General features: G+C 41.8%; 1 protein-coding gene across 1 annotated transcript; it reads right to left on the bottom strand.

Annotated features, from left to right (window-relative positions):
- Positions 1-1,219: 1,219 nt before the first annotated feature.
- Positions 1,220-24,778, bottom strand: LOC119913218 (OTU domain-containing protein 4-like). The gene is given in 22 exon segments (XM_038732585.1): positions 1,220-3,047; positions 4,559-4,638; positions 4,796-4,996; positions 4,999-5,458; positions 7,607-7,647; positions 8,319-9,215; positions 10,155-10,884; positions 12,119-12,193; positions 13,355-13,487; positions 13,648-13,810; positions 13,909-14,003; positions 15,522-15,622; positions 15,725-15,789; positions 16,280-16,382; positions 16,507-16,546; positions 18,543-18,705; positions 18,897-18,978; positions 19,478-19,550; positions 22,081-22,127; positions 22,247-22,297; positions 23,844-23,927; positions 24,339-24,778. Coding segments are annotated over 22 exon segments (4,242 nt in total). The 5' UTR covers positions 24,480-24,778; the 3' UTR covers positions 1,220-2,630.
- Positions 24,779-26,084: the final 1,306 nt, after the last annotated feature.

Below are 26,084 nucleotides of genomic sequence, written 5' to 3'. Positions count from 1 at the left end.
ATTGATGCATTAATCAGAATCAAATACTTTGATTCGAGCGGAAATTGTTTTGGTACAGTTGCTAAACAAGTACTTTAATGTTAAACAAGAACAGCTGAGGCTAAATACAAATGAGCTGCTTCTCATTCGCCTTCCTAATTACAATTATTTCATTTTCACTGCAGATTCAGATTAATACTAAATATCATTAGGGCTGGGCAATAAAACAATTATCGTGTTAATATTCCTCACTAACATAACAAATGTTCAATGTGTTTGATTTAATTATATTTTAATCACAAACAAATTAATACTTCATTTTTCTAGTAAGATTTGTTGAGGTAAAAAGGGAGTGAGAAAAGGTTTGATCATCATTTCTTTGAATGATCCACCTCGCATTTTGTAAAGTAATCTACTGTTTGGCATCAAGTGTTTGTTCTGACCATGAAGAAAAGTTCAACACCACAATTAACCATCTGGTTTCTTCAACTTTACCTCAGAAGAAAAAATCTGCCTTTAAAATTGAAAGAAACAATGACTTGACATTTATCGTACTGAATGATGTGAAATTTTTTAACGTGATAACATTTGTCCGTATCGCCCAGCTCTAAAATATATATTTTAAAATATAATTAATAAAGCTACTCGTCTCCACGTGGGAAATTCGAGCCACACGGCAGTACAAGTAGTAAGTCAAAATGAGCTTCACCTTTACCCGCTGCAACATTAAAGAGACAAACACATCAATAACTAATCCAATAATATTCTGAAATGAGCATAGTTTTATTTTAATGATAATACTTTAGTAATAGTTTGAATTCTTTTACTTGTAACTAAGTATTTTTTACACCGTATTTTTGATCAGAGTACTGCTTCCACCCCTGGTTTTTCCATCTATTTTAAGTTTTTTACATACACAATATACATGTTTTGTCTTGTACAAGATACACAAGATCATTCTTTTTCAGCTGGGTTTGGAGAACTGAATCTCAAACGATCAGATTAAAACCTTTACAACTAAATATTTAGTCCTGATGCTTAGAAGAGTCATGATTGTGGGAAAACCTTCAAAATAATGGTACTGGATTTATGTTTAAGTCAAATTTGTAATAATACAATAATATTATTATTGCCACTAGCAAGATTGCCCAGCAACAATAATAAGTAATAATACAAGATGAACGTCGTCCAGCTGGATGTTCTGATTTAACCAGAATGAACCGGCTACAAAAGCAGCAGCGTCGGAACCAAAGTTTTATTTATTCAACCACATAGAAAAATCCAACACAAACAATAACAGCAATTGTTCTGTACAGCAGTGCATCTCAAACTAAGAAGAAAAAGAAATGAGGCAGTAAAAAGTAGCAAACGTAAGGCACTGAATCTCTAAGTGTTTTTCCGAGTCGATGAGAGAAAGAAAAATTAACCCAGCAAGAAGAAAAACGAGACAATTTTACAACAGGAAAAGGACACGAGACTCGCAGGGCAACAGGACAGACGAACATTTAGTCCACACACAAACCAGCGTCCTTTAAATATTGCTGTAGTTTTATGGCAGCGGCTGCAGCAGCACAACTCTGAAAGCTCGCTCAAAATATGTTTAAATGTCTGATGCTTTATGGACATGCTAAGCTCTCAGTAATGCTGCGTTCAAGAGACACTAGAGTGTCTGAAATTTGACGTCCGGTTAAATGAACACTTCTACATTTTTATTTGAAGTATTGCTAGATGAGAAGATTGATACCGCTCTGATGTTTATGCATTAAATATGAAGCTATAGCTAGAAAATGGTTAGCTTAGCATAGCACAAAATCTGGAAACAGGGGGAAGAGCTGGCACATAACGCCCAGTAAAACCACAAACTGTTGGTTTTATACTAAAGTTTGTGGTTTAGAGATGGAGTCTGTTACAAAGCCAAGCTAGACGTTTCCTATCGTTTACAGTCTTTATGCTAAGCAGCCATAGCTACACATGTAGCATACTGAAATTTGAGTGAAATCAATTTTCTCTTGGCAAGAAATTTCCCAAAATGTCCCAACTATTCCTATAAAGACAAATGCAAAGTATAAAACTCAAGCTCTTAAGTTATTTTCTCCCCAAACGTCACATCAACATGGCGGCAAACTCAACGCAGCTCTACACTGAACATGTTTCGTAGTGCTCAAAACACACCTTACGCTTGAATCTTTAAATCCATCGTGTGTTTGTGGTTTAACTGCTGAGAAATGCACGACGAGATGTATACTTGCACTTGCTGACATGCTACGCTAATGAGCTAGCTAATGATGAAGAAAGAACATCAGATAGTGTTCGTGTTTCCGCAACGAGCTTGGAGCATCTTAACGCATCTAAATACACAAATGGAGTCTCAGGTTTTACCCCGACGATGTGTGTGTGGAGACGACTGATCGATCCCGATTGGTTCTGGCATCCATTTTCAATGTGTGGAATCAATCAGATGATCCAGATGGTGACGAGAAATGATTGGTGAGAGAAAAACAAAAAGAGGCAGGCAGAAAGAGGAGAAACCAAAGAAAAGAAAAAAATAAAACACCTTCCTGTGTCCTTTCATCTCATTGGCTGAGAACTAGTATCTTCTCTCACGGCCCCGCCCCCTGTTAAATTGGACATAGTTAGGCCCCACCCCTGGCTCACCTCCATCTCTCCTCCTGTTTGCCCCCCTCCCTTGATCGTAGCCTCCCCTCCCTCTCCCTCCCGCTCCTCTGTGGCTCCTCCTCATCCCTCTGGGGTTCAAGGCCGGCGGTTTGAATCCCATCGGCTCCTCCCAGTCGTCCTCTGTGCTGCAACCGACAGACAACAGGGGCTCCGCCATGCCCACGGGCGACAGGTAGCTCACCTGGCTGGGCTCCGGTGACCCCAGTGGCACGTACTGGTTGGGGGGGGTTCATCGGTTTTCGGTGGTTTCGATAGCCACGGGAGGGGTTGGCGTCACCGGAGACGGCCGTCTTTGAGATAAGGTCATAAGGTAAAGGAGAGCCGGGCGTGCTGCCGGGCTTCATGGAGGTCATGGAGGCGGAGACATCCTTGATGGTATGGTTTGAAACCAGCTGAAAACGAGAGAGAGATGTTTTATTATGATTTAATACAACAACAAATACAACTACTACTACTATTAATACCACTGTAAAAACTACTTCTGTAAAAAAATACCACTGTAATGGTGCTTTCAGACCAAAAGCGAAGTGAGCGTTGGGGGCGGAGCATTTACATAAAATGTCAATGCAAAGACGCGGACAGACGCGATTCTCTGTCGGGTGGTGCAGAGGGGGCGAAGCAAAAGCCTTCGCATGGGTTAAAAAATTTTCAAACCAGCAAGAAAGTAGCATGAAGCTGAGTCGCAATAGCCTATCAGTGTTAAAATTGTCAGTACGTCACCGACTGCTTCAGAGCGTTGTGTGGAGAGGACCAGGCAGAGCCGGGAATTGAAACGCCGCTGGCCGACAGAGAGCTGCTCAAGTACGAAGAAGTGTAACAGAGCCGGGAGCAGCGCTGCAGCTTTTGGACAAATAAACACCTGTAGTCGGTCTGGATTCTGCTCCGACAACTACGCCGTTTACTCGCTTTAGGAGCTCCAAGTAAACTGCTTTTATTAAATTAGATTTAGTTTTTGGGATTACAACGTTGATTTATCTTCACTCACGCTTCTCAGCAGCTAGTGCACATCCAGTTCCACTATTGTTGTTAGCGTCGTTTGGCACGTACAGTTCTGTTGGACTACGACTTCATATTTATGTACAAACCGGACAAAACTGGACATTGCTGGGAAAAAAGAAAGCGAAGAGGTTGAACTACCTGCTGAGTTCAGAAAACATGTGTATGTAAGCTTATTCCAGCCATCGTTGTACTTTACTGTGAACAAGTTAGCATAGCATAGCCCTGATCGATCCAAACTCCATTCAGAAAACAAACATTTTAAAAATTGTTGTCCTGCTGACAGACCTGAAAAAGCATGAATTCATATGTTTAACAAATCTGCATCATACTGTAGTTATTTCAGCATCAGTTCAATCCGTTTATTGCCATTTAATGACAGCAAAATGTTTACTTTGGGTTCATACAACACTTGGCAGTTGCCCAGCAATAAAACCCCTGCAAGAGAAGCATTGAGAGGATTAAATTCGCGTTTGGTCTGAATTCACAGTAAGAACTACAAGTACTACTGTTAATACCACTGCTTTAAGAAGTGCTGCTACTATTACTAATAATATACCACTGTAAATACTCCATCCATCTATCGTCAAACACTTATCCTGCATACATGGTCGCGGGACTGTAAATACTACTCCTGTTAAATACCATTAAAACTGCCATTACTAACACTAACATAATAAAGACAACCACTGTAAAAACTAGTAGATCGTACAGCAATGGTATTAATGTTAGTACTAATTCACCATAATAATACTAATTTCATAAACATTCCTCCTACCACACTTCTATTTCTATGACTGTTACTCTTACTACAACACTTAGTCCTAAAACATTTTATGTATTGGGCATTTGATCCCTGTGATTCTCCAAAGCTGTGGTGAATACATCGCGTGTGTGTGTGTCGTACTATGGGGTTGTTGTTGAGTGGCGGGTCCACCAGCAGCACTGTTCCGGACAGACTCTCTCCCTGCTCCTTCTTCAGGGCTGCTGGGAAAGAAAAACGTCCTGTTAGAGGGACTCGCTGAGACATTTGGTAGTTTGGCTCCCCCTGGTGGCAAAAAACAGCTTGACATGTAAGGTGTTCATTGCCCAGAAATCCTTGGTGATTTTACTTTGACTTGTATAATAAAAACGTTGTACGTACCAAAACCAGGTACCATCGCTGTTCTATTGTTAGCATTAGCCATGTTAGCAGCAGGACTTTCCAGAGGACCAGGGACTCGGCCGGGCCCTTGGCCAGGCATTGTGTCCCCGTTGGCGGGCTGACGGTGCTCCATTGGCGCCTGGCTCACCTGAATCTCTTCAGGGGTGGATGAAGAGTGATATCCCAGCGAGGAGGGGGGGGGTACGGAGGCACGCTCTGAGGGTACAGCGTGTGTCCCGGGCTTTGACCTGGGTGGTAGCCCTGAGACAAGGGTTGGGGGACCGAATATGGTTGATTTGAGGCGGGATACCCGACTGGGTAGCTTGGGCTTCTATGTTGGGGCATCTGGTGCTGTTGCCATGACAGCGACATCCTGTGGGGCGGAGGCTGGGTGACGGGGTACCCGGCCTGGCTGAAGGAGGGGTCACTGGGATGGGGGGGCTCGGTGAGTGGGGCTTGGTGGTCGTACTGAGGCGCCATTGATGCTGAAGTCGGAGGGTAATGGGGGTGTTGGTACGCCTCCTGGTGCCTGGTAGGGGGGTTGGAGGGAGGGTAGGGGGGGGTAGGGGAGGGCGAGCGGGAGGGGAGCTTGGGGTGAACTGTGTGGGCCTGCTGGAGGGGCAGGAGGTATATGTAAGGGGGGTACAAGGGCATGGAGTAGGCCTGGAGAGAAGAGAGCAGGGTCAATGTCAGTTAGCTAGCTGCTAGCTTCACACTAAGTACAGACATGAGAAAAGGATCCGTCTAACACCTGGTGCACACTAGAGGATTTTCAATTTTAGAAACACAGCCTACCACAGACATAACGACAGAATAAACCGGATTTTAATATTTTAATCCTAACAACGCACACACCAGACGGTTCAGTCAAAACCCAGGACCACATACTGGCGGTTCCAGGAACTTGGGATCTCACAGGAATTCACATCATCAAACGTGACAGTGGTCATCAGCGATTTGCACCTGTGTCTGGCAAATACACAACACATTGGTGACGCTTCCCGGTCAGCTTGCTCTCATTCGCTGTTGCAGGTTACTGATCAGAGGCACCGCGATTTAAAATCAGGGAACCTCCAATCCAGTCGGTGAAACTCCTCACACAACAGGATCATTTGGGTCAATAATCTGTTTCAACCAGCCTCAAATCAGAAACCGCCATCTCCGTGATTGTTAGAAAGAGCAAATCGGACCCAAAAATCCTCCCAGGTATCCTCTGGTGCAGTGGTCAGCAAGAAGCAGCCTGCGGGCCAAAGATAAGCTATAATATCTGGCCCGTGGCCAAGTTACTATAAAGCTGATGATACATGGGGCAACTTTTTGAGCAATGTTGCTGGGCAGTCTTGCTAGTGGCAAGTCCGACTATGTTTTGAACGCATAGCGGCGGTGCAGGGCGGGTTGTGGAGTGGTGGGGGAAGGGGATTACTGTAGTATTCTTTACTCATTACCATTGACTGCAACGTTGCCCTGCACGATTGCTCTAAAAGTTGCTCTATGTATCATCGGCTTTAGCGTCTAGCGGCTGGTGCTGAAATAGATCTCAGTCATGACAGCAACAAGTTACTCACATAATCACCTTCTTTTAAGTGATTGTGCCTACAAAATAAAAGCGCAAGAACATCTTTGCAGCAATACTTCATGTCATGTTTAATTGAGAGCTTTTACTTTGAAAAGTTCTGAAGGAAATTCAAAAGAGTGAAAAGGCCGTCGGATTCCCCTGCATGAGAAACGCAGGAATTTCCTCTGCCTGGAGATACTGCGGACACAAACATAAGCGTCCATAGGGTGCCGGGAGGCGCACACTAAACCACACACGTGTAAAACGACCTCTTCATAATCAATTTGTTGAAAAGGGAGAAAAATAACTGTAGGGTTGGGCTGACAGACGATGCCATCATCCATGGCTGACAGACATCACATTATAACATCCTGTGAAAGTAGGTTTTAAATGACCACAAACATTATTATTGTTTTGTTACACCTCAGAATTCTCTTCTCCCCACACACCTCAAGTAAACACAGAGCAGTACGTTTTATAAAGTTACCTAAAAGACTGAGAACTCGTCTTTTTTTCTGTCCACCCGCAATCCGTTATCACAGCAGCAGGTGAGCCGCACGTCGGCTTATTAATGACGCAGCCTTTCAATCAACTGAAACCAACATCTGCACCCTGTGTGTTCAATGCTGCTTTACCTGGTACGTTAACAGTCTACGAATTTTTTCACCGAGTGAAGTCTGTGCGAGAACACATGCACATAAGGCAACTGCTGATGTTTCACTGTAGACATTGCACGATGGAAATTTTGTAGACATCGCCCAACCCTAACCGCAAGTGGGGATTGAACCCACAACCCTTCAAACAGGAGTCCTGTGCACTACTGACTGAGCTAAAAAGCACACAATAAATGACACATTAATGATAATTGCCATCTAATGAAGTGAAAATAATTTGGCCCGATGCCAGACTTATTTGCCGACCTGCTGCTGTAGCGTGCAGCCAGCACGACTCTCCTAGAATGTGAATGAGCACATTTCGCAAACCATTATTTTATTGAACAAATTCACTGTAAAACATCTCAAAAATCTGTCCAATCCGAACAAAGTTATCTACGTGCTTACATTAGATATCTGATTTTTTTCAACTCTCAAATGTCTCTATTGTCATAAGCCTCAAACATCACGTTCTGGCTGTACATCAAGTGATGCACTGAAGTGGAAGCTGCTTTGTTTTGGGTTTTCCTTCTACAAACAAAGAGCTGAAACGTTTTCATCTTGACACGTTTCTGTGCTCTCAGGCACCGTTTGGTTTCTTACCTTGACACCAAGGTTGAAGAAAAATCTCAAGATGTTGATATCTGCAGAGACAAATCAAGCCAACAGTTTGGTCAAAATTGCCAGATAAAAAAGATACAATCTCAAAAATAAACATGAAATTCTTTAATTTAACGAATGTGAGCCAACACCAACAATGAATCCAATCTGACATTTATCATATGACGCTGTGCGGTTCCCGAGTTAGAAAACAGTGTGTTGCGACAGCTGAAGAACGTGCTGTAAATAAACGATCCTGCCTCTGGACATCTCTGGTGACGGACAGTTTTTATTATACTTTTGAATTGCACGTTAATATAAAAAGGCATCAACTTGCGCTCTGGGAACTTTAAAATGGCATCTCTCACACTTTTTTCACATTGTTTAGAAAAAACGATTAAATCAAATACAAATAATCTTTCTGTGTTTTAAACCTCTCTCTCCCCCCTCTGTCACTCTGTAAATCACTATGACAACCACCTTCGATTAGAAACACTGTTCAACATAAATTTGAAATGAAAACATTTAAATCATTTTTTAAGCAAAAATGCAGAAAATCCTCTGCTTCCAGCTTTTTCATGCTTTTATTTCTCTTCCGTGATGATAAACTAAAATAAATCTTTCAAATCGACAAAACAATGGTCAGATAAATTAATAATAAAATACTCGTTAGTTGCAGCCCTAGTTATTTTGAAATCTCTTTGGTCCAGCTCACCTTGGGGCAGGTCGTCCCCTGACTTGCTGGAGGAGTAGGGTGGATTCGGAGCCACGTCGCCCTTCTCCCCCTGGGGGAATCCGGGGTACAGGGGGTCCTGGTAGAGCTGGGACAACTGCTGCAGGGGGACGGCTCCTGGGATGGACTGGTGGGGGGGTGGGGGATGTGCAGACTGGGGATGATGAGGGGGGTGAGGAAGGTGCGCCTGCTGGGAAGGGACATGAGCCGGAGACTCAGGCTGAGGCTGGGTGGGAGTGAGTGGGACCTCTGTTGGATTCTGGGTGTTGGGGGTCTGGGATTGGAGAGAGGGATTGGTCGGGGAGGCGGAGAGAGTGTGGGAGGGATGCGGGACTTGGGAGGGGTGAGGAGGCTGGGCCGGTTGGACATGGAGGTGAGGATTGGTGGCAGATGGCTGGGGCTGCACAGAGGCAGAGACGGGAATTGAGGCGTGGGGGTAGGAAGCTCCTGGAGCTGGGTGAGAGGACTGGACCTGGGCCACCTCACACTGGGACTGTGGGAGGTACTGAGCCTGAGAGTGGGGCGGGAGGTGGGAGACAGAGGCCTGGGACTGAGGGAGGGAGGTCTGTAGGACAGACGGCTGGATCTGGGTCTGTGGCAGAGAGGCCACTTCAGTGTGGGACTGAGGTTGGTGCTGGATCTGAGGAGGACAGGACTGAGGGAGAGTGGCATGGGCCTCGGTCTGCATCTGGGGCATCAAGATTTGGTTTTGGGGCAGAGGAGGCAGAGTTTGGTTATCACTCTGGGTTAACGAGGTCTGGGTTTGGGTCTGGGACACAGAGATCTGGCCGTGGTTTTGGGGCAGACACACCTGAGGATGAATCGGGGGCAGCGAGGCCTGGCTCTGGAAGGTCTGAGGTCCAATGTTTGGCAAACAATCTGAAGAAGAAGAACAGACATGGAGTCAGACCCGGAGCAGATCCAGTACGTACACAGAGTCTTAACACCGTCTCACATGAAGGAGCCAGAATAATTCCTGCTGTGACACCAAACCTTTTATTTAACCAAAACCTATCGTGGCGTGCAGCGGTGGCAGGAGGTCGGTACACATTTACAGACATCCTCAGATCGAACTGTCGGTTTCAGACACCAGAAAAAAACGGCATCTTTCCTCAAACTAAAAGGCTTCAGTCCAAAGTGTAATTAAGTTTGAAAGACAGATGCCTAAAACAACCTGTAGTCCGATGCCCAATGTTTTTCCTGTGGCCTGAAGCCTTCTGATCTAAAGAATAGGGATCGACCAAAATGTTTTTTTTCCAGGTCGATCCCGATACTGACCAATTAGACCGATATTTGGAAGAGAGATAAATTTGCTTTGAAATTTTTAATCTTGGTGTCAAAATTTAGAATAACACAAACTCCAACACAAAACTTTGTTAAAAATAACAATATTAAAGTTCATTGTCATGTTTAATCTTTATAAATATCAAAATTAGAGATCCATCCCAGAGATGGACTTGTTACTATGAGTGATAAATCATCATAAAGGCTGCCATTTATATTTATTTATTTTACATTGTTAGGATTTTATTGATACTATTTATTAGTTCTGTTCTTTATCATATTGGTTTTTTATTACAAAATAATTGCCTTTTAAAAAGCATGTTATTTAAAAAAAGAATTCAGAACAGTAATCAAATTTAATACCAGACCAACAGACCACCACAGCTCATTCAAACAGAGCGCACTTCCAGACACTGCTTGACGTAGTATACGTGAAAACTGACAGAAATGGTGATTTAAAGTGAATTTGAAAGATTTAAAGAAATTGAAACCTCACACCACTTTAAAAAAAACAAAAAATATTTGATTTCTTACTTGGAGTTTGTGCTGAAACTTTTGGAGCCTCGTGGACTTGAGCTGCCTGATGGATAGGAGTGGAAGAGGAGGAGAAGGTCGGAGGACTGGGGGAGTGGGGGAGGGAGGACACAGGCGGGGAGGAACGGGGGAGGGAGGAGGTCGAGAGGAAGCCCTGCGCAGCCGCAGGAGAGGGAGCAATGGGAGCGATGAAAGTGAGAGGGGGCAGCGAAGAAGCAGGAGGCGAGGCAGATGATTTAGGAGGAAGAGAGGAAGAAGTGGAGGTGCCATGTTGAGAGGAAGAAGAGGGGGGAAGAGAAGACGAGGGGAGGACATGGGAAGCTGTGGTTGATGAAGCAGCGGGGAGATTAGGGGTGAGGAAGGGGAAGGGTGAGACAGAGTGAGGCGCGGCGCCGCCCGTTACAGAGGCTTTAGTGTTCGGGGCGGCAGCAGCAGCAGGAGAACTTGGCGTAGCCGAAGCTACAGCGTAAGACGGTGTGTTTGTTTTAGCTGCCGGGGCACCACAGGCGGGTGGCAGGCTGGATGCTGCAGCCTTGATCGAGCTCAGCCAAACAGGATTGGATTCGGAGTTTGCAGACGGAGCCGCAGAAGGTTTGGAAGCATGAAGGGTGGGGTTGGTGGGTGTAGTAGTATTCGTAGTAGCAGCCGCGGCGGCTGCAAGAGGCGGGGTGGAGGATTTGGGTCTTTCACCAGCAGAGGGAGACGGTGCCCTGATGTCTTCAGCGGCACCCTTAAAAAATTAAAGCATAGAAGTAATATTATAATAAGAGTATTTTCACCTGCATGAACTTAAAACATTTCCTTCCCCTTAAAAACTTTCCAGGGCTCCTCTCTCCCAACGTGACTTGTTATGTTTAAAAAACACATCTTATTTGTTGTTATAGATCTATATCTCCGTCTCTCGTGACGTCACCCGTTGGTTTGTGGACTACCGTTTTTAAGTTTGAAGTTTGGCCGATAAGCCGCAGCCATGTTAATTTTTTTGCAATCAGCGGCACCGGACGTGACCATATTTGGACGAGACGGTGGAGCTAACGGCTGTGTGTGGAGCTAGCAAGCTTGCTTAGCTAGGTGCATCTGTAATTCACGTTAATTCACTGTCATTTTAACAGGACTCACAACTTTGTTTAGTGAACAACAGTCTTAAAACTAAATGTATTCAACAGGGAATGTGAACAGCTGACTCCTTTTTCCAACGGCACCGGTTAAATTTACACAGTGCCGTGGGTACGAGTCCATGGTAACGGCTTGTCAATAATAGATAATCCCACCCTGAAGCATACTTTGCTTTATGGTCTATTTTCCTCTAAATGGGACCATAGATTACTAAATCAATATCATGTTGCACTGCAGAAGACTTGAAACCAGCGACAGACTATAAACTCATTAATATGTGTTTACTGAGGTAATAAATGAGCTGAGGATTAGGGTCATTTTACCATTATTTCTAATGGAGCCGGATTTCTTTTTGCAACCAGAGGAGTCGCCCCCCCTGCTGGCCGAAAAGCTATTACTCCTCAACATGTTCAGCACATTATCACCAAGCTACAAACTGTAGCATCACTCTCAAACTGTCTGTGATACGCTGATTGATACGTATTCATTGATCATTCGGCTAACAGTATAAAATTCTTTCCTGACACACGTCTGCGTTTCTTGCTCAACCTCGCAACCAACAAAATGAGGAGCAGCTCATTAAACAGCGCCACGAGCAGTAAAACCTTTCACAGGCTATTTACAAAAAATAATTTAAAGATTAACTGATGATAACAAATATCCTGACAGATAAAAAATATGAACGCCTGTAGAGTCACCAGATGTGACTCATGTGCGTCATTCTGAGGGCCAGCAGCTGCATCAGTTGGAGAACTTGTGCTTTAGTGAAATCACATGTTGATCTGGCTCTTTAGTGGTCATTCATCACCGTCTAAGTTATCATGTTCATGACTAATAACCAAACTTACTGTCTTGTTCCTTTGGGATCGTCTCTTCTCTCCTCCCTTCTTCCTCCCTACTTCACCCTGCATCCCAGACTGGGCCTGAGGGGAGGGGCAAAAAAAAAATAAAAACAACATACTTACTTACTACTTAGTTACTAAAGAGACTAAAACATCCTTACAAAAGCTTTTAAATAAGAGACACTACAGGCAAAGACTTTTTTCAAGCACAGGTCAATTTTGAGATTTTGGGCTAATTTGCTGTCATGATATCATGTTTTCTTTACGACTAGAGGGGGAAAAACTGCCAAAAATACATATTTAGGTCTTTATTTTACTGCACTTTGTCCATTTGTGTTTGGAGATTTCTCCTGAATTCACCAAGAGGTAGCATTAGATGCTGCCTCATGTGCATATTTAGACAATGATTATTTATCGTAATACAAGTAATTATTACTGGGGTAAATTTTATGGTGATATCCATTAGTTAACCTCATTCACATAGTGTCTTGCAAAATGTATAGAATTTCATAATAAATAGTATCTTTAATCAGTCGACTACAAAAATAGTCATTAGTTGAAGCCCTAGTTTGGGCTACTGTAGAAACATGGCGACGTCCATGTAAGAGGACCTGCGGTGTACGTAGACAGAAGTGGCTCATTCTAAGGTATTAAAAACATAATGGTTCCTTATGTAAGGTGTTTATACACCACTGAAGACATAGTTATGGATATTATATTGCAGTTCTGTCAATAGATCCTTTTATTAAAAAATATATATATATATTGTCTTAATGTAAGATCATTTTTACTGCTTTCACCTGTTGTCTCTCATTAAGGAGGACAAATAATGTTGTTGTTTTGGTTGTGTTTACTGTAAACTGCAGTTTGTGTGTCCTTGTTTACCTTGTTGTCCTGTTTGTTTGTTCTGTGTATTTTCACTGAGGGTAATGTAAGACCAGAGTAAATTCCTCATATGTGTACCATTAAAAGTGATTCTGATTCTGCTGTGAACCAGTTTCAGGAGGACAGATGCAGCTTTGTACACACTGATAATCAAACACAGTATATATGTCTTATTAATATTTAAATAATGTGAATTAATCCATCATGTGTATCTTTGGGTCTTCAGGTGGGAGCCAGCCTTAATGCTGTCATCTCATCCTGTGTGAGGATGATGTAACAAGTATGTTCGCCTTGGTTTTTCCACATCCGGTGAAGTAGAGATCTTTCTGACCACATGATCAGTGACTCTGAACTCACCCCGAGGGCGGGGAAGCTGTGCTCGTCTCGGAGCTGGATCTCCAGCAACACCCCTTTCCTCTCCTCCTCCTCCCTGGCCAAACGCTCCTTCTCTGATATACCGAAGGCAGAATCCACCGAGCTCACAGATTTCCTATAAATAAAATAAGTAACACAAAGTTTACTGGTGTGCCTCCTTCACTGAGATGGTGTCTTGATAGCAAGAATATTTTAGCCTCATGCTTGAATGTTCAAATAAAAACATGTGATAGATGAAGTGGTGATGACAGACGGTCTCTGGGAGATGTACTGACCTGTTGGCTTTCACGCCTCCCTGCTCCTCTACGGTGGCCTGCGGGGGCCAGGAGTGCTGCTTATGCACGCGCCCACTGGGGCCCGGTGCGGTTGTTGGGGAAACAGAGGAGGACGCAGGGACCTGCTTCCCCCTGCCTCTGCCTTTACCCCTCTCCTCCCACTCTGAGGGGGAGAGACGGCTCAGTTTCACTTTAAGAGTTTATAAATGTGTGTTAATGTGACGTGGTGTGTGTGTGTGTGTGTGTGTGTGTGTTCACCACCTCCATGTCCGTTGCTGAGCCTTTTCTCTCGGTTGACCACGGTGCTCCAGCTGTTCTCATCCTTGGAAGCACGCAGACTCCACAGAGGGACCTGTCTACACACACACACCCACACACACCCCCACACACACCTGTCAGCGTCTGCACACTCAGTGGTGGAAGTACATTTACTCACATACTGTACTTAAATGCAAATTTGAGATACTTTACTTCAGTATTTTTCTCTCCTACTTCCCTACATTTATCTGACAGCTTTAGTTACCAGCTACATTACAAATAACATGAAAAAACATGAAGAGCTTATAAAAAATTATGTTTTGTACCCAACAGTTTATACAGCTGAAACAATTAGTTAATAAATTGATCCATTGACAGAAAATAAATTGATAATCATTTACAGCAATTTTCATGTAAAACATTTGATGGTTCCAGATTCCAACACGTGATTTTCTGCTTTTCATTTGAATTATTTTTGTTTGTTGGACAAAACGGGCGTTGCTAAGGTGACGATATTTCTCCCTTTTTATAATTTATTTTATAATGTTACAGTTTCCAGTTTTACAAACCAAACACACAAATCGATCAATAGATAAATTAAGTAGAAGATTAATCCTTAATGAAAATCATCATCAGATACTGAACAGTTCAAAATGAGCTCCACCTCAAAGACTACAGCAGTAAAATCCTGCTTTTACAATAATATAATCATCTCACGATATAATATGTGGCAATAACAGGGGACATTTTTATACACTGAGCACTTTTACTTTAAAATACTTTAAGTCTTAAATGTGGAATCCTCCAGCGCCCATCCATTCAAACTTTTTTATTTACCGTTTCCCCGTGATGACGAGATAATAAAACAATAGTCTAATACAGGAGTCGGCAGGTGAGTTAGGATAATTTCAGAATAACTTGCAGTGTCACGTCTTGGCTCACTTGGTTCTTTTCCATCTTTTTTACTATCATCCTCAACAAAGTGAAGAGTTTCACGTGCTCACAATAAAGCATGTGCAGGAGTGTGTGCTTCCTGGCGATTGGTCCACATCCACCAACCTATATACTTTTCATTTCCCCGTCATCTCCAGGCAGAGGAAATTCCTGCGCTTCTCATTCAGGGTAATCCAATCACATTTCCTGGCAGCTATTTCGGAGGTGTGTTAAACACCTTTGAAAAGTTCTGAAAGTCATTCAGAAGAGTCTGTGGCTTTCATGACACACCTCTGAAATAGCTGTCGGGAAATGTGCGATTGGATTCACCTGAATCTCTTCATAAGAACTTTGTTGAAGAAGAAAGTAAAAAAAAGAAGTGGGGATCGAACTCACAACCCGTTGACTGTGAGTCCTGTGCTCTACCAACGGACCCAAGCAGTGACACTGGAAGTTGTTCTGCAATTATCCTAAAGAAACTCATCTGCGCAACCCTTTTGTAAAACTGTTATTATAAATTATCCAAAAACAACAAAACAGTTTGAATGGAGAGCTGCTTAGGGCTTAAATACCGTTCCTCACGTAACATTTTCAACGCAGGACCTTTACTTGTAGTGGAAAACTTTGTCCACCACTGCACTAACGTACAATATAGTGTGTGAGTGTGTGTGTGTGCACCCTACCTCCTGCCCAGCTCTTCTATGTGAACGGTCACTGGACCGTTGTTGGGTGGCACCTCCTTGATGGTTGCATTGTAGCTCCGCCCACCACTATCAAGGCGAACCTGCAGGTGATGCAAGCACAAGCACACACACACACGCATAATGGGAAAAAAGCAGGTGAGGAAGTAGAGCTTAAATCCAGACACTGAACACATCACACGCACCTGGCAGCGGTCTCCGACAGTGAACTGCATCCCGGCAGCGATACGGTAATCCATCTTCTGTTGTGCTGAAAGCAAAAAAAAAAAAAAAATCAACAACTTCAAAATCCCTTTTTTCCACAACTTGTGCTCATTTTAAATCAACTATCTTTGAGATTAATGAATAACAGTTTTTTTTTTTTTTACATACACACACCTTATACTAGCTTATATTCCATACTATGTTAATGTTACAGTGTTTCATTACATTACATTACGTATAATTTCTATTAAGTATCATTACTTAATCATACTACACATCGTTTACGTACACACAACTTTGCTGCAGCTACTAATCACACCACTTCTTGCCTTGTAATTTTAAGTTTATTTTTGTTGTGTAGTTTTACTTTCTATACTTATTACGTGCTATACTTCTCTGTGCTGGTGTAACATCTGAATTTCCTCTCTGGAGATCAATAAAAGTTGAAATGTCTACAACATATCACACATCATCAACGGACTGATCAGCAGCGCATATTTTAATAACAACCATTCGGTGTGTTTCCTTTGTGTCACCTCTCTTGGTCTTGTGCCAGACGTCGTACTCTATGTTTCTGAACAGAGTCGGGTTCAGTGAACGTCTCACCCTCTCAGGCAACTGCCGACCACGCCCGCGGCCCTGACACACACACACACCCACACAGTTATCCATTGTCCGATATAGTGTTCAACAACTAAGGCAGTTCAGCAGGTGTGTACGTGGTTTGATAACATTTGTTGGACTGAGAGTGTGTGTGAGTTACCCTGTGTCTCGGAGCCGTCGTGTTTGTTCCATTTTCTACCCTGCATCATAAAACAAACACATCATGACATTGTATATGTTGTTGTAAAGTTTTCCAGTGTTTTCTTTAGTGTGGAAGTATTCAGATCCTTTAATGAAGTCAAAGTACTAACACCACACTGTGGAAATAATCCGCTACAAGTAAAATTCCTCTCCTCCTGTCCCTATCCATTTTTATGCATTCTGATCCCATTAATTTATGTTACTAACACGACTTCTTCCCTCCCGTGTAGTTTTGTGCTTTCTCGTCCCTCTCCTCTCTCCTCCTGCTATCTGCAGGTGCTCTGGAAGATATTTGTATCATTACCACTGAGCAGTGTGATAACTTCTCTTATAGTGCTATATAAATACATTTTATTTAATTTATTTGTGAAGTAGGAAAATTTTCTCAACCTTTAAAAGGAACTCATTCAAAATCACCACATCTGGAGACGAATGGTTCTCACTGGACATCAATATTTGGAATTTGAAAAGTAACTAAAAGCTTAGGGCTGGTCAATATGGCACAATAAAAAGTTTCATATCATTCGATACTGATAATTATCACGATAAGTATCAAATCGTTATTTCTTTCGGGTTTAAGTGCTGATTTTTGTTCCTGAGTGAAATTGAAAAAACAGGCATGTGATTGGCAAAGGGCAAAAAGGCAGGAAAATATACTGAGACCCCCCCTCACACCCTGATAAAACTGGCAGCGGCTCTATTATAACATGGATGGTAAAGCAGGACCCATGAAAATAACTCATTTGGTGGATGTGTTGCAGTGGAAATCAATCATCGCCACCCCTCTATAGTAATTATTATTTTGTATTAATTTTTTACCAAACTTCAACAGCTAAATGTGCAACATGAAATAATTGATTCTATAACTAAATAATATAACTACAAACTTTCAAATTTGTTTAGTAGAAGTTAGATTATTTTTAATGAATAAGAGACAGCAGCAAAGGTTGTTGCCTGTTTAAGACCTGGTGGCCTGACTGTTAAAGAAACATTTATATTATTCAGGAAACTCAGATCAAACAGCAGATAAGTTTCTGTCTATTGATAAACTGTAGGAAAAAGTTTGACATTTCAACTCTGGCAGCAGGCGCGTCCGTAAGACAAGAACGACCGCGACAGTTTCACGAGTTCCCGCCAGTTACACAGAAGCCATTGCCATGGTTACCTCGGGGAGCGCTTGTTTGCCTGTCTGTCAGTGAGGAGCGCAGAGCGACCCCGGGGATCCAAGCCGTATGACAAGGCCTTATATAAAACCTGTCACAACCATTCACAAGAAATTAATTTATAACGTGCCAAAACCTTTAACATAAGGACATAAAGATTTAAAAAGCAACCATTCATACAGCAAAGTGTATACAGGCTATATGAGTGATCAATCAACATCAACGTCAAAGTAAACATTAGAGATAGCCTATAACAAGTAATAATCAAAACATACCCAATTTATCCGATCCTTATTGTCAACTCAGTTTTGGGAGAGTTACTCAGAAATAATAGTCGTTACCTACTAGTTACTTAGCATATACTCCTTAAAAAGTAATATTAGCTACTCTACTTATTACTGGATGATATAACGCCACTCTCTCCCGATGAGTCCAACCATCACTGGCAGTAGCGGCCAGACTTTCACGTTGCTGTGTCGCTTTAGCTGATGCTTCAATTAGCCTAAGTATAAATGTAGAATTGTTTGCGGTTGAAAAGAACGTAAGTAATTAAATAAATAATAAAAATAGTTTACAAACGATCAAATAAATAGATAAATAAAAAAAATAAGTAGGTAAGCCAAGCAACAACTACATACAGTAAATGTATTTCGCTGAGTATAATGATAGTTCGATTATGTATCTGTGTGTGGATGTTCACTCTTGACCTTTTGGTTACAATGTGTGGTAAATGAATGACGACGTCAGAGCTTAGATTCTGTTCACTATATAGTTTATGATGTATGCATGTAAATAATTGATTTAGTTTTGAGGAAGCTGAAACGTTTCCTACCAGAGCGGCTCGCCAGTGTCAAAGTCAGACTCGTCACTGCTACCGCAGGCGGGCATGTTGTCGTCACTCAGCAAATCAGAGGGTCGGGCAGGCCTCTGGCACAGACCCAGAAAGTTCCGGTCGACATTGAACACATCGTCATACAGCAGCTCGTACAGGATGGCTGCAAGAGACACAGAGAGAGAGTGACTAACGAGCTGCTGGGAGTTTCCTAACACACTGAACTACACGACTCATAGGAGAGGACGACATGGAGAATAAATCATTCTGCCATCCTGACTCGAGCTGTGCCTTACTTTAGGTCCAGAGACTTAGGAAACATTTGACCTGATGAATGTAACCACCAACACTCACACTGGCAGAGGGCGGCGCTCTTAATGTGGCTGACGGGATAAACGCTGTCGTAGTGATTCCCGTTCAGAAAACACAACCGCACCTGCAAAAAAATTTAAAGAAAGAGATCAGTGTGAAATAGTTTCTGTCGGGAATTGAGGCGCTTAAACTTTAACGACTTGCTCACACAATTATTTTGACTACTTTTTACTAGAAATAAAACTGGAAACAGAACAGTCTATAAATCAACACCTCAAAAATTACCAAATACTTGAGAACTAAAAGTCAGCATTACAGGCTTCACAGTGATGTGATTTACTGCAGGTTAAGCTGAAACAAATAAGTTCATCATGTCATGTTTTAAGCAAAAACTCACTTCATCCAGCTTCTCAGTTTTGAGTATTTGCTGTTTGTTTTGTATTATAGAAAACAGACTATCGTTGGTAAATATTTTCTTATATTTCATAGACCAAATGATCAATCGAGAAAATGATACGGGCCAACAGTTTCAGGAAATATTAAAGAGTTTAAAGAAAACAGAGCTGCATAACAGATGAAAGAGAGATGCAGTGGTGGGAACACACACAGGGCTGCAGTCACACCTTGTCCTTGAAGTTGTTGTCTGTGATGTTGACAGGTGGTTTGCAGGGCTCCTGGAAGATCTGAAAATCCCTCCTGCAGAAACACAAAAAGCCCGAGACAAACACTGCATGAAGTGATGTTTCTATATTTTATAAATAATTAGGACTAAACGATTTGGGAATTTTTCTGCCAGATATTGCGATGGCTATCCCTAGAAATACTAGTTGTAGTATTTTAGGAAGGTTTGATGAGTAACTCAGCAGGTTCACAACTCTCCCAGTACTTTTACCTCATGTTGTTTGTTGTTAATGTGTCCCTGCTGTCTGTCCTCATCGTCCTGTGTTGTTTTAACGCTGTGTGGTGAAGCCAAATACATAATTTTCCACAACCCCAAAATCTACAATAAAAGGTCCTAACTAACCAACCAACCAATCAACGGAGCAGCTGCTGACTCTACAGCTCAGTGATTACAATGTTTTCATCTCAGCTTCCTCGCAAAAGGTAAGAGACGTTCATGTTCAGTTTAAACTCTCCTGTGGTATAAAATCATCTGTTATTTGAGAGAATTGGGACGTTTCAGTCTTTCCATATTGTTACCACTAGATGCCGCTGAACGTCCAAAAATGTATTTTTATATCATTAAATAACAGAAAAAAAATATCTCAACACATCTGAAAGAGTGACAGGTGGGTCAGAGGGCAGGGCTCAAATAAAATAAAAAAGGTATACTGTATGTTTTTAACTTTATAGCACAGCATGTACGTGTCGTGTTCAAAACATCTCATTAAATAAATGTGTAATGCAGCAGTAAACAGTAGTGTGAATGTTTTTCACTACCTAAACTATTATATCACATTAATATTACATTACTATGAAAACGTAACTTTTTATTCAGTAACTTATCTTAAAAGTTGGAGTGTTAGGTGTGGATAGCGCGCAGGTGTTGTGCTCTGTCTACAAGGGGTCCTGCACATTTTCCAGACTCAAAATACCACAGCTACAAATATGTGGATGTTTATTATGTAAATTAATGCTTAGTCAATTTTTGCTCATATTTTGTTTAATAATTGCCAGAAAATTGTACTGCAGCTCCTACAAATTACACACCAAACCATTTTGGGTTCAGTCCACTCTCCTGAGCAGAGAGAAAAGTCAAACATCTCTGCCCAAACCGGATGTAAACTACCTGCTCGTTAATTCCCCTTAACATATTGAATAAATTAGTTATAAATTAGTGTTCTCCCCATATTTTATAAATAAAACCCAAAAATGAGTAGGAAAAAAGAAATTTCATTTCCACAGCATGAACGCAGCCATAAAGGTTTCCTCATGCGGAAAAGATAGTCCGTTTACTTTTCTAACTCATAACTGTTCTGATAAGCTCTGTTTGGTTATTTGTGATGCTGTGTCAGGGTTTTTCCTGGCCCAGAACAGGCCTGTGGGGAAGACTACACACAACAGTAAGCATGATCGGTAGAATGAAGCTTTGAATATCTGTTGTGACATTCAAATTAAATGCTCAGTTTCCATAAAAGTGTTTCATGGGATTAACTGAGTTGGTCTTGAAAGGCAGAATGAGCAGGATTTGAAGGCTGCTGTTTCTAAACGGAGAGAGAGAGAGAGAGACTGAATGAAGAGAGGGAGCGGTGTGAGTGAGAACAAAGACGTGAATCAGAGAAATAAAATGTTATTTTCTAATTGTTTTGCAGCCGCACCTCCTCACACCCGTGTGGGAAGGAGTACACAGACCTGCAGCTCTTAAAACGTCCACGAGGCCGACAGAGAGCAGAGGAGAGAGACATCGACGTAACCTGGTCGGTTTTAACAGAGTTGCGGCTTTTATGAGAAATCCCAGCAGGTCTTGTCTCCCATTAACACCAGGAGCATTCAGCAGCTCAGCTGTTGTGTAAAATACAGCAGCTGACTGCTGGAAGGAACTTGTATCATTTCGGTGCTGGGTAAAAGCTCTGGCTCTTTGCCATAAATTCCTCTACATAGGAAAAACGCTGTATGTATTAAATTCAAAGATATTGCTGCAGTTTCTTTCAAATGACTTTGCTCGTGATGTCTGGATTTAATACAGATATAAGGCTGTGACGTACAGGCACGTTCAGTCACACGCCGTGCTTCTAGCCTCGCTGTTGACGTCAAGCTCACCCTGGCTCGCCCTCACTCACACAGGTCTCTCACACCAAAGGCAGGTGTCTTATCCACTGTTTCATCACCACCCATTTTACACTGGTAACAGATAGGTACTCGGTATCAAGACTCATTTAGAAAACAGAACAGTCTGGAAACAATATTTTTCCATACTTATCCAGTCCTTGAAATGACTAAAATCAAAGTCCATACCGTGTAGGAACTCTGTTCAAAGTACCTAACATATATGGTGTATAGAGGACACTGCAGATTGTATCCCATCATTTTAACATGCAGGTCAGGTTTCATTCCTGTTCATGTGGCTCAAATCACAATCACTTCCGAGAAGACAGTAAATACGATCGCTACAAACTGTGAGTCAAATTTATTCTGTGACCACTGATTTTCAAAATAACACCTCAACATCCTGTTTCATGTGGAAACTTGTTACATAGAAGAATTGCACATTTAAGACGTCTCTTACTTGTACATGACAGCCAGCGCGTTGATCTCCACCTCTCCGACCCATTGCTGGAAAACAGACAGTACCATTAATCTCACTGTCATCACAGCACAGAGAGCAAACAAGACAGCATCAAATATTTCACCAAAATAAAAAAGGGGTCCACGAATCATTAAAACAGTCGTACCTGTGGGTCCTGAAGCTTGTACAGATAATCCTCAAAATCGCCTTCAATGAACTGCAACGAAGGAGACACGAGTGAAACAACACAGTCAAACAAGAAAAAGTTCTTGTTTTAACTCAGAAGTTAGTCTCAAGTCTCGGCTTTGACGTCTCACATCAACTACAAGTCTTAAACGTTGCGTTTTGAATCGGAGGCTAGCGTTGCCTCTATGAAGGGCAGGTTTTTCATCCCACCTTCAGCTTTCGACGTGTTCGGACAGTCGGGTTTGTGTCAAGCGCACCTCGATCTTCATGATTTATGATGCCTCTTTTAACCTCACGCTCATTCACGCACACTTTGGTCTGTTGTGATTGTCTAGTTGGCTGCTACAATAGTCTGCTTTGGCTCATATCAGCCACTGTGACCAATGGATGAAGGAGGAAAATTCTGGTGATGTTCTATATGTTTGAGTACCGATTGCTAAAAACTACGGTGTTCAGCTGTTTTAAGAAATAATGACCTGTTTTTTAAAGATACCGGCCTTCAGCAAGAACCAATGAGCTTGAAGTGGCAATCAGAAAGTACTGAGATGCGGATAAACACATTGTTGGTTTTGGTCTTACTGAACACAACCAAACTGATCTTTTATAGAATCAAACATCAATCATCTGCTGCTACATTACTTTGTATTTCTGGCTCTAGTTTATTTATTTGTTGTTTGTTTCTCCTTCCTGTGGATAACTGCTATGATATGGACAACACATCCAGATCATTTTACAAGTAGCTTCAGTGAAGTCTGACTTCAGAAAATACTTGGTAAACCCTCGATCTGCTGGAACCACATTACCAGGCGACAGATTTTCAAGGTAGCCGCATTAACTCGAAACTTTAAGAGTGTCAAGGTGAAAGGAGGAGTCAAACGGGGGGGGGGTTTAATTAAATTGGAAAAGAGGCAAATTAAACGATCCATTTCTAAACCTGCGAGAGCTCAAAAAAAGACCACAATGCAGCAGCGTGCAGGTCTTCAGACAAAGACCTCATAATGACACCTCATGTTTGAAAACAGTCACCTTTATCCAACATTCTGGGAGATGTCCGAAAGCCCTGCTGTAGTTTAGGCGTCATGACTATTTCACTGTCATAAAAACACTAACTTTTGCTTTCAGTTCCTCCTCCTGTCATTCAGCTTCAGTTATGAAGCTTTCGGTTCAGATCCACAAAAACACAGACACAAAACCTGCTGTCTCATCCCACAGGTTCACAATCATTTCTGTTTTTTTACATTTCTCTGTAATCCTGGATCGATTACAATTTACGGCAAGATTTGCATCTCATTTTCAGCTACTTGTAACGCTGCAGATTCATAGAGAGAAGCTTAATGTACTCAGCAGCTACCACTAAAGACTTTGAATTTGTGACAAAAATAACTCATTTAGAGAAATTCTCAATATCTATGTTTTGTCATATTATCACATCCCACTGCAGACTACAAACAACAATATTATTTCATTTAGTCATGCTATGAAGAGAAAAAACAACCCTCCCCAAACCTAAATAAAACAACTTTAATGACAGTTGGTTAGGTTTAATGCTCTGACTGGGTCACTTATGGTGCACATACCGCCTCATAGCTCTCTCTGTTCTGCTTCAGGAACTCCACACATTTGGCCCGGACTTCAGTATGAAGGCTTTGGCAATGCAGCACCTAGACGGGGTCAAAGGTCAACAGTGTCAAACGCACATTAACAATTAAGGTCACACGGTCAACATGCAGACATGTACATATATAATTTCCATGATTTGTTAACCAAGTTTTTAAAACTTGTATCACTTGCTGCCTGAGCTCACGCTCCTTTAACCACACTACATTAAGAACTCAATTCTAGAAAGTGACAAATGTAAATATTTTACAGCGTAAGTTCATAAATGTTAACAGTTGGCTTTGAAACACCGCCTAAAACCTTGCTACTAAGGTTAACTTTTATCCGGCTAACATTAAGACAGTTGCTAGCCTGCACCAGCACAACAAACAGACCAAGCCCTGCTTTTCACCTGTGTTCAGTAAGCTAGTTGGAAAGTTAACGCTAGCTGTTTTTCTTCAGTTGTACCACTTTACCTGCTCGGCGACAGCCCGAAACAAGCACGACCCGTCTTTGGCAATTTTCTTCCGATGCAAACCGATTGATTTCAAGTAGTCATCCATTAATTTCTCTGCTCCTCTCTCCTCATTACTTTGCATGCTTCCGCCGCCGTCCATGCTAGCGGGGGGCTAGCAGCTAGCCGCTAAAGCTAGCTGGTTTGCTAATACCTGCGTGTTTGACGGTTAACGTTAGCGATTAAATCTTTTAGACGCCACCGGCTACAAGTTGTCAATATCGCCCCGAGTGAGTTTAAATTTCTACATCTAAGGTCTAACGAGTGTCAAATACAACACCAGTTTCTAGTTTCGTTTTCCAGGAATCCCTGCTCATGCCAGAGACTGTATTCCTGATTGTCAGAAAGTGAAACTAGTGCAGTTAACTTTAGCTGGCAGTTAGCAGGCAGGCTAACAGCTAGCAACACACCCCCTTCTTCCTCTACGGTGTCAAGTAGACAGCTACGCGTCTAGTATTTCCTGTTAATCTACCAAAATAAAAGTCTAAACAAAATAAAATTTAAAACTGTGATTTGTGTGTTTCAAAATAAAGACGTTTACCATCAAACAGAATACAATACAATTAATGGTCAAGACCTTAAATATGAAAACAACATAAATAGAGAAGATGAATGACTTACTGAATTTTATTTAATACAAAAAACTGTCACACTTTTCAAAATAAAACCCTCTCTGTCAGATGTCACAAGACCCCCGGAATATGCTATCAAAATAAAAGCTTTGCCTACTTGTAATACTTCACACACACATAAGGATAACTTAATAAAGCATGCATTTTAAAAGTAACACGTGAATTGAATGAAACCACAACTACAATCTGTTTGTTTTTCATGGTGTGTTTGACTTGCGGTACAGGACTGTCACATGCGGGAGAAGTCCCGCGAAATCCTAAGCCCCACGTGGTGGGTCAGACGAAATAACCATGTGGTCATCACACGGCAGGACACCGCCCACTGTGGGCTGGGTCAAGCTGCACCGGAAACAGGCATTCATGAAAAACAAATGGGGCAGAGGAACAGAAATTGAATGGACTGAATACAGAATAAAATGTTGCATACTGAAATAGAATAATCTATCCCCAATAATGCCTTGGACGTGTTCTAGACAGACACACAAATATACAGACTTTAGTACTAAATATGAGGGAAAAAAGAGACATCATAAATCTGTACACTGTTTTGTCTACAGGTAATTATGCAGCTCAACCTATATGAAAGCTACAGTTTCCAATAATAGACGAAAACCATTTTCCATATATTAAGTGCAAAATTGCATTCTTGTTTCCTGGAAACCCTTTAGGAAACTTATTTTATATATATATATATATATATATATATATATATATATATATATATATATATATATATAACACAGCATACAAGGATCAGTAAGGCATCACCTCTAAAATTACACACTTCCACCTTTTGCTAAATGAACGCAGGAGTAAAATACTGGTTTCTCTCAAATATTATCACAAGTATTTTAAATGTAACTGAGCGTCTGAACTGTAATTCATGTTTCAGTCCAGGTTAAATTTTGAAGAACGAGTGGATTCGTAAGAGATTATGAGACAATGGGCCCTTGGGCACTTTTCCATCTTTCTTCTGTGGTAGTTCTTCAGGTTAACATGAGCTTTGTGGAAAACAGATCCTGCACTTTAGTACTCGCTGGAGATGAAAGTTTCCCAAAGTTTCCTGGCACTACAGA

Source organism: Micropterus salmoides, unplaced genomic scaffold (assembly GCF_014851395.1).
Source record: "Micropterus salmoides isolate LMB-PRFRI ecotype aquatic unplaced genomic scaffold, ASM1485139v1 Ms_hic_scaffold_2, whole genome shotgun sequence".
Taxonomy (NCBI): Eukaryota; Metazoa; Chordata; class Actinopteri; order Centrarchiformes; family Centrarchidae; genus Micropterus; species Micropterus salmoides.
Note: the sequence above shows the minus strand (reverse complement) of the source record. Positions and strands in the feature narration are given on the sequence as shown.